Raw genomic sequence first — 12437 nt, 5'->3', positions numbered from 1 at the left:
GAGAAAAAACAGTACTTGATACATCTCTGTCCGGACTGGACTCAAGTATTCAAAGGTACATTGTGAAGGAGTGAAAGTTTAGTCTGATAAAAACACTTATGCGCAAATAAATTGACCAATCAGAAGGTGACGTGATATCGATATGAAGCAGTAAAGACTGACGTAAAATTAAAATATATAAAATTCCGGATGTCTTCGATAATATCCAAACTGCACATGTATAACCATCACAACAAGCTTAAAGGGTAAACAAGTTGGGTAAAAATCGTTGGCGATTTCTTCTTCTTCTTCTTCTTCTTCTTCTTCTTCTTATTATTATTATTATTATTATTATTATTATTATAGGCTTATATGTCAGAATTCAGTCGATGCAGCATTTTCATCAACTAATATAGCCTGGAATAAACAACAATAAATATAAAAATCGCACTTTTGAACTATCATTTTGAAATGTAAGGCAGAAAGAAACAGACTCACTCTCTCAGGGTATAGTTTTAACCCTTTTCATCGTTTCGACATTACGTGGTTAACGGTTTGCCTTACAGGTTATACAGACATTCTTCTATGTGTTTGATAACTTTCCTGGCTTACTCAACACAGGCTTGGCTGTAAAACAGCAATCTCGGAAAATTTGCCAAAGTAAATGACCGTGATACTTGGACCTGTTGTCTCACAGTCAATGAAACGATCTCTGTCGCCATCTTTTGGATGCATTGAGAATGGAGGAGTAGACCTAGACACTACAGTTTAAGACTAAACCTAGGCTAAAAAGATCCTCCAGTGTTGATTCACCACTGACACTGATGCTCAGTCCATGTCCCCGAGTCCGGCCCTAAAACCCTTGTTTAAGTATCTGCATAAAAAAATTCATTTTGAACTAGACAGACTTTAGCCAACTCGGTGGATACATTGATGTGTTTTTTCTGACTATTTTCTATTTCTATTTTTCTTCAGTTTAATTTTCAGGTATTTACATTTATATATCTGTTCTGTTGATTAAACAGTACCCATTTGTTGTTAGTTAGACCTCCATCGACCAAGCTTTAGCATTTTACTTCAGACCATAAATAGCTCCCAAAAAGAGAAAAATGACCAATTCTCAATCCCTATGTTGATAGTTGCTGTATGGAACCTGCTGAAAACTTCCACTGCAGTTCGACATTGCCTGCTTGAGGTTTTAGTTTTTACCCGAGTTTACTAAAGATGTTTGGTATACTATTATCACTTTTACTTGAGCCATTATTTAACTGAAGTAACTACTTCTACTGATATATGGATTATGGTTTCTCTACCCACCTCTTCATGCAAGCGAACGCCAGCGGCTTCGGCTGGAAACTTTAACACAGAAATAGCCAGACCTGCTGATCATACCCCAGAACGTTCATACAATAAACAAAGGTTCTTCGCTCAGACGCAGCACTTTGGGTCGGAAGCAAAACATTATTTTTTATCTGTGTGGCTCTGTTTTCACTCCACTGTAGAGTGTCGTAAATGAGTTGTTGGACTAACTGTAGACTACACTCTTTACACAGCTACAGTCGAAAGTATTTCGCTTGAGTGGCCTTTTCTGCATAATGACATTTCAGCCACTGGAGTCAGAGGAAGAAAATTCCTTATTGTTGAATGAGGAATTTGCTTCCTCTGACTCTACAATGTTTATTTATGCTCTTCATGTGTTGTACATTTTGAAACGAAGCATAGTTGTCGACTGTGTGCTGTTTCATACAGAAGCATGAACACTCAAAGAACCCTCTGCATGATTAAATGATTCTTTGCATCGTGAAATTGTTTTTCAGATTGATGGAGAATGTGTTGTATCTGGTTGTGACAATGCCAAGCTTGTAACAATAGAAGAACTCTTTTTGGTGCTACATAGAACCATTTTCAAATCTGCAATATGAAAAATCCTTTCACGATGCAAAGACTCCTTTAATCATGCACAGGGTTCTTTGAGTGTTCATGGTTCTATATAGAGCCGTGAACTTGAAGAACCGTCTTTTGTGTGTGTAAATCGAGAAGAGCGGGTTTTGTGGTTCCTTCGATCGTTGATCCTCTGGCGCCACCTCGCGGTTGAGTTTAGAATCGACCTATCCAGCAATCACGAATTCGGTCTGCCGTAGCTGATGTTGCGAGGCCGGATGCTTTACAGCAGAGGTTCTCACCCTTTTCCACCTCAAGGCCCATATGTTTATCACTAGAAAGCATGAAGGCCCACAAGAAAACAAAACTCAACGTTTTAGCTTAAAAATGTCATTTATGGGAAATTTTCATCACAGTGATATGTGGGGGCCTACTCTTACAATACGTGCTGTGTATCAGTGAACATGAAATCTCAGCAGAATACTAGTGCGAGTCGGCAACTGAAAGGTCAGGTGTTTCTAGAGGCAAAGGGCAAAAAAACTGACGAAGCGGCCTTTGTTCACTGTTATTGTGGGGCTTGTATTAATGTTAACAGTCTGAAAACATTTTATATTTTGTTATTGTTAAGTCAATTATTTTTTCACTGATTTTTTATGATAAAGTGCCATCTCTGGTCCTCTACAGACCGCTGGCTCCCCTCGGTATAGGTCCAAGGACCACCAATGGGTGCTTCACGGCCCACTTGTGGTCCTCGGCCCAGTGGTCAAGAAACCCTGCTTTACAGAACACCAACAAAATCCCAGTTTAAACTAACAAGAGCATATGGCCCAAAACGTATTTGTGTCAAAGTACCCACATTTAGTTTATGATAAATTTCAAATGTTACAAGGGCACAATCCTAGGATAGTTCAGGCCTGCATTCCATTTAGGGTCCCTAGCAGTGGACTAAAGTCAGTGAAAGTCACAAAACCTCCAGTTGGTTAAATCTCTTAATTTGGAACTTCCTGAAAGGTCATCATTATAAAAATAAATAATAATGAAAACCATTATGCAAAAAAAGAAAAACACAACAGTATAGCCCCATCTCAACTAGCACACTTGTAGCCTTGTGATCTTTAATTACACTTGCATGCAAGAACTGTATTTGTTCAGAAGGGTGCTCACAAGCTTCTTTTAAGTCCACTCTTTAGCGAGTGCACCCTTTGGTGAGAACCGCAGTGATGTGATCTCAGAGGCAACCCCTTACCCAAAATTTCTTGACTTACATGAGAAAAAGATTATGAAATGAGTTAAAATCCATTTGTTAAATAAATCAATGACTATAGCCGCCAGGTACCACACATGCAGAACTTGGACATCACACAAGTCTGTCCCAAACACACTTATAAACCTAACACTCTCAAGGACTCAACTGCACATTGTTGACATCACCAAAATGTTGACCTCTAGCTACTTCAAGCTATTTAATGACAGTATTGTAGTTAGAGTGTTATAGAAAAGTAGCTTACACTCTTAAAAAAGGTGATTCTTCAAGGGTTCTTTAGTACAGACAATGGTTCAGTGTAGAACCATAAACACAAAAAGAGCCATTTGCATGCTTAGATGGTTCAAAGCATAGTGACATTTGATGATGGAAAATGCGTTGACAGTGGTTCTATAGAGCACCAAAAAGGGTTTTTCTATTGTTATAAGCTTGACATAGTAACAATAGAAGAACCCTTGTTGGTGCTATATAAAACCATTTCTAAAAGGGTTCCATATAGAACCACATAACACATTTTCCATCAACCTGAACACCATTTCACCATGCAAAGAACCATTTAAGTCTCTCCACAACCTTCCTTGATCACATACAAACACAATGATGACAAAATGCTAGCAGTGGCAACATGAGCTCTTGCCAGCCCAAAAGTCCATCTAAAGTCCATCTGAACGGCCTGAGTTTTTTTACTGATACATTAAAAGAGCAGATTAGAATTTAAATCTGTTCATATTAGGTCGGTGTCATTTTGCTGTGGATTTTAAAAACTAGAAGACTTAACTTTTGAATCTGAATTTTTTGTTTGTTGGTACTGGATACCTTATGGACAGTCCTGGAATATGAAAATGGTAAGCATGCAAACCCTGTTACAACAATAAAGTTGCATCTGAATAGCAGCTAAAGTCATGAATGTAAGTGGTAAATTCAAGCAAGTTACATATTCCTTGAGTTTACAGGTCACAAGACAGTACTTTTTTTGATAATTTAAAGCCTTGACAATTTTCTGAGCTCACTGTCTGAATGCACCATAAAATGGACACAGACTTAATGAATAATACCGTAGAGTAAATCACCTTAATAAATAGATTGTGTCAGTCAATAAACAATAATTGTCATATTTCAATTATAATTGCTCAATATTATTACATTTCTTTAAAATTATTTTTGGTGTGACATTCTGAGGTAGTCTTTCTTCCAGCATTCTGAACTCATTTGTTTAACACTGCAGTAACCAGGGAGCACAGAAGACTGAACACGTTAGTGTGCAGGATAAATACAAAACCATGTACTTCTCATGAATCCAGCAGCAATACTGCCAATAGAGACTTTTATTTTGAAATGAATTTGGTTCGCTGGTATGGGCAGTAGAATGTTGTCAAAGTAGTTATTGCTATTTACCTTGCCGGTTTGAACATTTTTTGACGCGATAATGTAAAGGACTTAATGAATTTAGTGTGTTGTGAGGAAACGGCGGCTGAATTCATCGATTATAATGCTATAGCTAGTTTTGTGTAACGTTACTCGTACGCCTAATTCTAGAGAGAGAGAGATTGACGTCTCGTGACTCTCGTGACCATGGACAAAATAACCAAAGGTACGTAAAGTTAGTTAAATTTAATAAATATAAAACAACTTAATCCATCGAAAGAGGGACGAAAGTAAGCGTATGTTAATGTTACAAAAAATAAGATTGACTCTTACATTTTTGGCTAGCTAGTTCCGTGAAGCTAATGAATCTAAGGCCTCAGTGAATATCAGGAAAAACTCTCAAAGAGCAAAGGACATAAAGAAAGACCGAGGAACCAACCCTAATCTAATTTAACTCAACCCTAATCTAATTTAAAAAGCCATAGTGGAATAATGATACAATTCGTAGAGATTCACAGGGAAAATTAAGCAGAGAGATTATACGGAGATAAACTAATGACTAACATTAAAATGATTAAAAGGTGATTATAGAATAGGTGGACTAATGATTGGATAAGATGCACACTGGGCACTTGAACCTATGCGAACCTTTAAGAACGACAACATGCAGTCTACAGTATGCATGTATACTAGTCATGGTCTCGGTTAATTAGAGGTGGTCCTGAGACTGACTGACCTGAGTCAGTCGAATTTGTAAGGGATAACCGATGCTTAAAATATTTATCGCGAAACCAAAATATTTCAAAACGTCGTTATTAATTAGAAAGTCATTTTAATTTTTAGACGTGTGCCAAATAAGGACTAGTTAAGAATCCTCTTTACAGTCACAGTAAAATTTTACTCGGATGGGGTTCACCTTCGGAAATTAGCCTCATAAAGAAGGCCTAAAATATTTTTTGTAAAATCTGTATTTGGATATCTTGACCTTAAAATCAAGAAGCTCTAAGATGTTTGAAGTTTGTTTTAATCAGTCATTTTCAGATTTCATATAACAAATTTAGACTGCTGTGTTTGATGGTGTGCTTGTTTCACAGATGTTGGTGACATTCAGTCCAGGCTGCTGGACCACAGACCAGTCCTACAGGGGGAGATCAGGTACTTTGTAAGAGAATTTGAGGTGAGGTTCTTTCTCTTGTGTTTTGCCACCATAATTAGTGTATAGTTAGGTTTAGATAGCACGTGCTGTACAAGTGGTCTTCATTGGGTATTAAGGGTCCTAATGTGTGCCAGAGAAACATTCTTTTTATTATCACACTGCCACCACTGACCGGTACTGTTGTCACCAAACAGCATGACTTCATGGATTAATGATGTATTCGGATATCATCAGTGATTGGCAAGTAAACTGCTGGCGAGAGAGAAAGAAAGAGACAGAGAGGCAGAGGTGGAAACAAGATTGATACCAAAATTGATGAAACGTGAAGGACTGCTATTGGTTAAAAAATAACTCAAATGTTTTGCCAAACATTTAAAATTACTCTGACATTCATTCATTTGTAAACTGTGATTTAAGACTGACAGATATCTAATTATAAGTTGTTCCACTTTAATAGTGGCCACACTTACTGGTGACACTGGTAAAGGTGTATCCGCTGCTCTCCACTCTCTTGGATACAGGGTACAGAGTGAAGGAGTATTTAGCTCCAGGAGAAAGAGCTGAGACTATGTGTGTCACTACAGAATTTCCCTCTGATCCACTGATGCTGATGTTTATTCCATTCATAGCTCAGTCTGTAACTTCAGTTAATGTTCTTCTCTTGATTACATTCTAATATTTTCTCCATCTCAGGCTCTTTAGAAACAAAGTTAAAAGGCAATAATCACTGTTTTGGGAAAGAGACCCAACAGAGAACTAGAGAGGAAATTTAAACAGCTTGCTAAATAATTTTAAATAATAGGCACACATAATGTTTTATTCAGTTTTATTGTTTAAACACTGGGCTAATATGGGGCTTTAAAAACCCACTAGGCAACTTTAGAGTAAATTCCTCACTCTCTATGTTACCTTCACAGAAAAAGTTTGCAGCATATTCTGTACATCTTAAGTGTCCTGGTGGTTCAGATGAGTTCAATTATAGATACTGCCAAGGCCTAATGTGCTGGGAATAATGTTTTTGGTTTAGTTTAGTTTTTCTTTAGTCAAAGAAGATGTGCATTAGATCTAAGAGAGTAGCGTAGCTTATGCTCATATCCATTTTTTTTGCATGTGGATGAGAGTAAGACATTAAAAAGGACTTTAGCCAGCAGTGCTCATGTGTGGCTGCTGAATAACTAAAATACAACCAGTTTACAATACAAGTACAACTATCAACCATTTTGGAACGTAAGGGGGACTTTTCCACTCGTAATTACAAAAGTACAAATATTTACAAAACTGGCAGTTCAATGTAAAGAGCTTCTGCATGTGTGTATGTGTATGGGAGAGATGTAGATTCATTTCTTCCGTTCAGCTGTAGTTAATGTTTTTTTTTCTCTACAGGAGAAACGTGGCTTTAGGGAGTGCCGTTTGCTAGAAAACCTGAACAAGATGGTGGCTGAGACCAACGAACAAGTACTGCCCAAATACACAGAGTGCATGCAGGACAATTTATGTGACATATTTACCCGATGTATGTGTACTGCTGTATATTTGTTTATTTGTGTCACAAAATGAAAGAACTGTAGGTGCAGCTGTTATGGGCTGAATGCAGATAGTATTGTTTGGATTCTTTTGCTGCAGTTACTGTTTCCCTACATGGTTTTCAAAGGATACTGTTGTTTATTCTGAGGCATGGTAGTAAAAAGCTCTTCATTTAAACCTACGTTACTCATATATAATCTGCATTTATTGCTAGTGACAGTTCTTAGTTTAGTTGGGTCAGAATATTTGAATAGGAACAAAAGTAATTTAGGATTTTTGAGATGCAAATTAGATTCTCTCTTGTTTTTAGCTCTGAACCATGAGCTGTCCGAACTCTACAGACAAATGAGAAGCAACAAAACACCCATATGTGGTGTACATGACATCACAACCACAAATAACTGCCAGTCTCAGAACAGCATTCAAGCCTCAAGCCAGAAAACTGGGTGTGCTGGTGTTCTTGGCCAAAGAAAAAAACAGACCTGGACCTTACATTGTACAATAAAATCATAATTTCAATTTGTCACAATATTGGTCAGAAAAATTACAACTAGACGTTTTCCCCCATATCGTTCAGCCGTACTGCATGCTGTGTTTTGTCAGATGCATCTGTTGTGGTAGTCTGTTATCTTAAGAGTAAAGGTTTATTTTAGGTAATTATTCAAATATATTTCTAATAATGCCTTAGAAATTCTGAAATGCCCATCCCTAATTTAGTTGATTAGTTACATTTAGAAATGTGAAATGCAAGACATAGGTCTTCCAATTTGGACTTGAATCCTGTTTCCGGTCCTGGATTTCTTAATCATTGGAAATTAGTTTTCAAGGGCCAGCTTCCAGAACCCAAATTAAGCCTGACACAAGCCTGAGACTTAAAAGGTTTTTCAATGGTAACTCAACATTGACATTCAATTTAGTCCTACAGAAGGCTTTGTCTATGTCTAAGAAATCAACCCTAAAGAATTGTTGTACTTAGTGATTTTAAGCACATAACAGCTTTCCTAGTGAGAAAGTCACAACCTAGCATGGCACAGTTTTTGCATTAATTAGTAATGGAAGAAAATCTTTCTTTTATGAAGTGGAAGCTGCCAATCATATGACACAAAGGATCCAGCAGAGGGAGCTGGAAGCCCAGAATGTAAGTTTGAAAACTTGTCCTGTGTTCTTATTGCTTGCCTCAAGAGAAGGCTGCAGATAAATCAACATCCACAGTTTGCATGTAAATGGTACTGTTCTTTAGAAGCATTGGTAACTTCTCAACAATCTCAAATTGCCTCAGATTAATTAATTAATTAATTATGAATGAATTGCGTAATTTCCACAAAGATCTATAAAATACTAAACTAATTAAAAAAAAATATAAATAAGTTAGTACTTTTCTGCTTACCAAAACTGCTCTATGATTCATTTATGTTTGCACACAGAGCACACGTCTGCAGGAGTATGTGGAGAGGCGAAGAGTGGACTGGGAAGAGTTCCTAAAGGAGCAGACTCGACTGAAGGAGGAGGTGGATGAGGAGCATACTAAAGCTGTGGGCAGACTTAGCACGCAGTACAGTGAGATGAAGAAGGATCTTGCCAAGTTCTCCCACTTTTAACATGCTCCTTGAATGTTTCGGTTAATATACAGTATTTATAAATGTAATGTCTGTGGTGCAGGGGAACGTGCGGTACGTTTCCCTGCTAACTCTGATCTTGTTTGATAACCAGCTGTATATTAAATCCCATCCTTATTAACAGCCATGTCCACCAGTCTGCCTCTAAGTTGAAGATGGCACAGACTTGGAGCTGTGTGTGAAAGTAGCGTCTGTGCATGACTCTTCCTGCCACATACTCAGAACAAGTTTTTGTCTTTAGTTATAGAGCTGTAAAGAATTAACATGAACCTTGCAAGTATCTGTAATATAGAATTATCTGGTACAATGCCTTGTGTTGATTGCTTTAGCTGTAGGTGAATGTTCATAACATGTTAGTATAAATGGCACATAGTGTTAAGTGAACATTTCTATGTTGTTAATGTTTCTCTCTTGTTAAGGCACTCATATTCTGTGCAAAACTTACTTTATTTAGCACTATTCCACCGTTAACAAAGCTACTAGGCAGTTTGTTTATTAGTCATTTAAACAAGGCTGGAACAATCAAACAGCCATGGCCGTCACATGCTCTTTCAGTTCTACATATCTTTCTTCTCACACTTACGTTTAGTTTGTTTGGTTTGTTTTGTTTGTGTGCATATTTGTTTAACTTACCATTACCTATTTATTCACTTAAAGTTTTATTACTTTAAGTGGTAATCATTTAGACGTCAGGAACATTTAAAGTACAAAAAAAGTTGTTTTTTTTTTTTTAAACTTGTAACAGTAGCGGTACCCTTTTTGGTGCTGTCGTAGTGGTTCTCCAACCAGTCTTCAGGGACTGCCCCCCCAGGCAGTCCAGATTTTTGCTACAACCCAGCTTGCAGCACTTAGAAACACAGCAAAATGTGGGCTCTTTAGGGGTCCCTGAGAAGTGGTCTGAGAACCACTGCTATGCAGAACCATTTTCATAAAAGTTCTTTAAAGAACCATATACAACAGGTTTTATATCCTAGAGAAGACCCATTTAACCATGCAAAGAACCATGTATGCATTCACATGATTTTTTGAGAGTTCATGGTTCTATATGGAACCATTGCCTTTTCTAAAGAAATCTTAAGGAACTATTATTTCTGTAAATGCTCAGGGGTGTACATACCTGGCATAGATGACAAATACAAAAGATATTTTGTTGTTTAAAAAGGAAAATATCTGTATATTTATTCATTACAGTTTAAACAAAGTCAGAGTGGTTTGATGTGAAATGCACCATTCTAGAGGAACTTGGAGCAATTTCTGCACAACAGTGGTGATAGGAACCAGAAAGCTGAAGCATTCAGTGTCTCTAAAAGCCGCCTCACTCGCTGTTACAGAAAATGTTTACAAACGTTGCCTGATGCCTGAGACATTTTACAATTGTGTTATGATAGTTTTGAAATACAGTTTTGGCCTGAAACGCATTTTTAAAAATACATTCATGGTGGAGAGGAGTATGCATTGCATTTTAAGGCAAAATAGTACCCAAAGAAAACATTTTTTTTTTCAGATTTACCCCTACGTAGTATATAAAATATTTGAAGGCGTGTAGGTGCGCTGGTAGGTTTGGATAGCAAATCCATGCCTATATTTTTTTTTGGAGACATCGCAACTGTAAAGAAATCAGAAGTGGGTAAGCACTTCCAATCAAACCACTCTGACTGACTTTGAAAAAAATCAGTGAAATTTCTCTTTAAAGTCCGTGTGTCTATCAGAGTACTAAAAAACTGGAGACGTGCAACATGCTGTATGCCAAGAATGTGAAATAATATCACATTACAGAAATGCCATTTTATTATTAACAGAGCTGGTGAATAAATACTCAGTTTCAACTCTCTCCAGCTGCTGCAAATGACTGAGGAAAAAAAGCTAGCTGCAATATATTGTATTTTGACCCTGCTAGTGTTTAAGAAGTTGGAATTAGTTGGATTGTTAGTGTTCTAAGGGTACAGAATATTCCTTACTGACACTAGCTAGTTACAACCATATCTAAGATGTATATGCCTTTTTTTCTGTTTAAAACTGCCACTTCTGCTGGCTCTGTGTAGTATATAGACCTAATAATGTTGTCCTACACAAGGGTGCTGTAAAACTACTGTAGTACTGTTTAATCAGCCTACAAAATGACATTTATGACCTTCACTACTGAGTGGGCAGAAAAATAAACTGTGATTTCAGAGAAGATAGAATTCATTGGTCCCTGTAATTATAAAGTTGATTAAACAAAATATCAAAAATTGTCAACCAATCACATTACATAAGTAAACCAAAGACAATGGTAACATCTATTTTGTCTTTTTTGCTGACTTCTACCTGCTGAAAAGGCTCTGAGACTGCTTTTATGTTGAAATGACCCAGCGATACACCGTCTACTCTGTGTAATATGAAGAACATGATACTGAACGTCTTACTCATTCACTTTAACATCAGAGCGCAAAACGTTTTTCATCTGCATCCAAGCTGTAGCCATACCACCTAAAATTAAAATGAAACATCTTGGCTTTTAGATGTACCTGTCAAAGACAAATTGTCATAAAATCACATATAAAATAGAAATCTCTGTCATTACCGATTATACTCACTCAGTGTTCATTCAAAGTTAGTCACATTAGCATTATTTGGTTAAACTGTGAGCATCTGCCAGACTATTGTAAGCCTACGGTACCCCATATGCTATATCAGCCTTCAGGTTTGAATGAAGGCCAATTGCTGACTGCTGACACATCAGCAAAGTGGGCAGTGTGCGTTTGTGTTGGTATATACACATATGTAAACGTGTATTTTGAGGAGTGGTGGTAGCAGCAGATTTTTTTTTAGGCAGGGCCCAGCATAGCATGTAATCCACTTGGTCATCTCTCTAATGAGAAGTGACGCAGCGGAAACGAGGCACTCATTCACCAACAAGGAGGCTTTCATCTCCAACCATTTGCTCTTACAGCAAGCTAGGCTGCACATCGTCCAGGGAAAGGTCAAATATGAAGTCACTGGATGAATTAATCATAAGCGTGTGATCACCACCCTTTCACCTATTTAACAGTTCGGTCAGTCAGTTCAATCTTTTAATCCAGTCTGTGTCACTTTATTGACTGAACACGTTGCTAAATCACAATTCTTGGCTGATACTTTCTCAATTGATGTACTGACTAACGTTCATGTAGTTGTTACATTTCCCCAAATATACTTTACTTCATCTCTATGTATAATATGTAAATACCGAACACATTAGTCCAGCAGTGACCTATCCTATTCTAAATTGCCATTTTATTTAACATGATTATCTTGTACCTACACCTTTTGGTCATTGTGTCAAGTGCACCTGCCATATCAGTGCACTTTGTAGATACACAACTACTGTAGCCCAGGGGTGCCTAATCCTGGTCCTAGCGATCTGCCACTCTGCCGAGTTTGGCTGGTCTAAAATACCTGATCCAAGTAATGGAGGCTTCAGGGGCACCTGAATATAAGAACCAGGTAGGTTAGACCCAAACTCACAGTCACCCCCTACCATGTCAGTCAATAAATACAGATCATCATAGGAGCAGTGCTAGAGATTTGGATAATGGCCAGCATTGGTCTTACAGTGATCTCTTTTTTTCTATATGGTAGGTGTGCTTGATAACTGATGTGCTCCCACAGCACAGCAGTGATACCAACATGG

The 12437-nt window shown here is 37.5% G+C and overlaps 1 protein-coding gene across 1 annotated transcript; it reads left to right on the top strand.

The window, feature by feature from the left end:
- The first annotated feature begins 4453 nt into the window (after nt 1-4453).
- bloc1s5 (biogenesis of lysosomal organelles complex-1, subunit 5, muted) lies at nt 4454-11065 on the top strand. The gene is made up of 5 exons (XM_036560678.1): nt 4454-4715; nt 5584-5666; nt 7029-7158; nt 8249-8307; nt 8594-11065. Exons 1-5 carry the CDS (start codon nt 4697-4699, stop codon nt 8765-8767), a joined length of 465 nt encoding a protein of 154 aa, XP_036416571.1. The 5' UTR covers nt 4454-4696; the 3' UTR covers nt 8768-11065.
- Nucleotides 11066-12437: the final 1372 nt, after the last annotated feature.

Source organism: Colossoma macropomum, unplaced genomic scaffold, assembly GCF_904425465.1.
Source record: "Colossoma macropomum unplaced genomic scaffold, Colossoma_macropomum, whole genome shotgun sequence".
NCBI classification, from domain to species: Eukaryota; Metazoa; Chordata; class Actinopteri; order Characiformes; family Serrasalmidae; genus Colossoma; species Colossoma macropomum.
This window is presented reverse-complemented; position numbering and strand designations above follow the sequence as displayed.

Coding starts and splice junctions, on each gene's coding strand:
- bloc1s5 (XM_036560678.1), top strand. Junction 5,667..7,028: donor ACTTTGTAAGAGAATTTGAG/GTGAGGTTCTTT, acceptor TTTTCTCTACAG/GAGAAACGTGGCTTTAGGGA. Junction 7,159..8,248: donor ATGTGACATATTTACCCGAT/GTATGTGTACTG, acceptor TCTTTTATGAAG/TGGAAGCTGCCAATCATATG.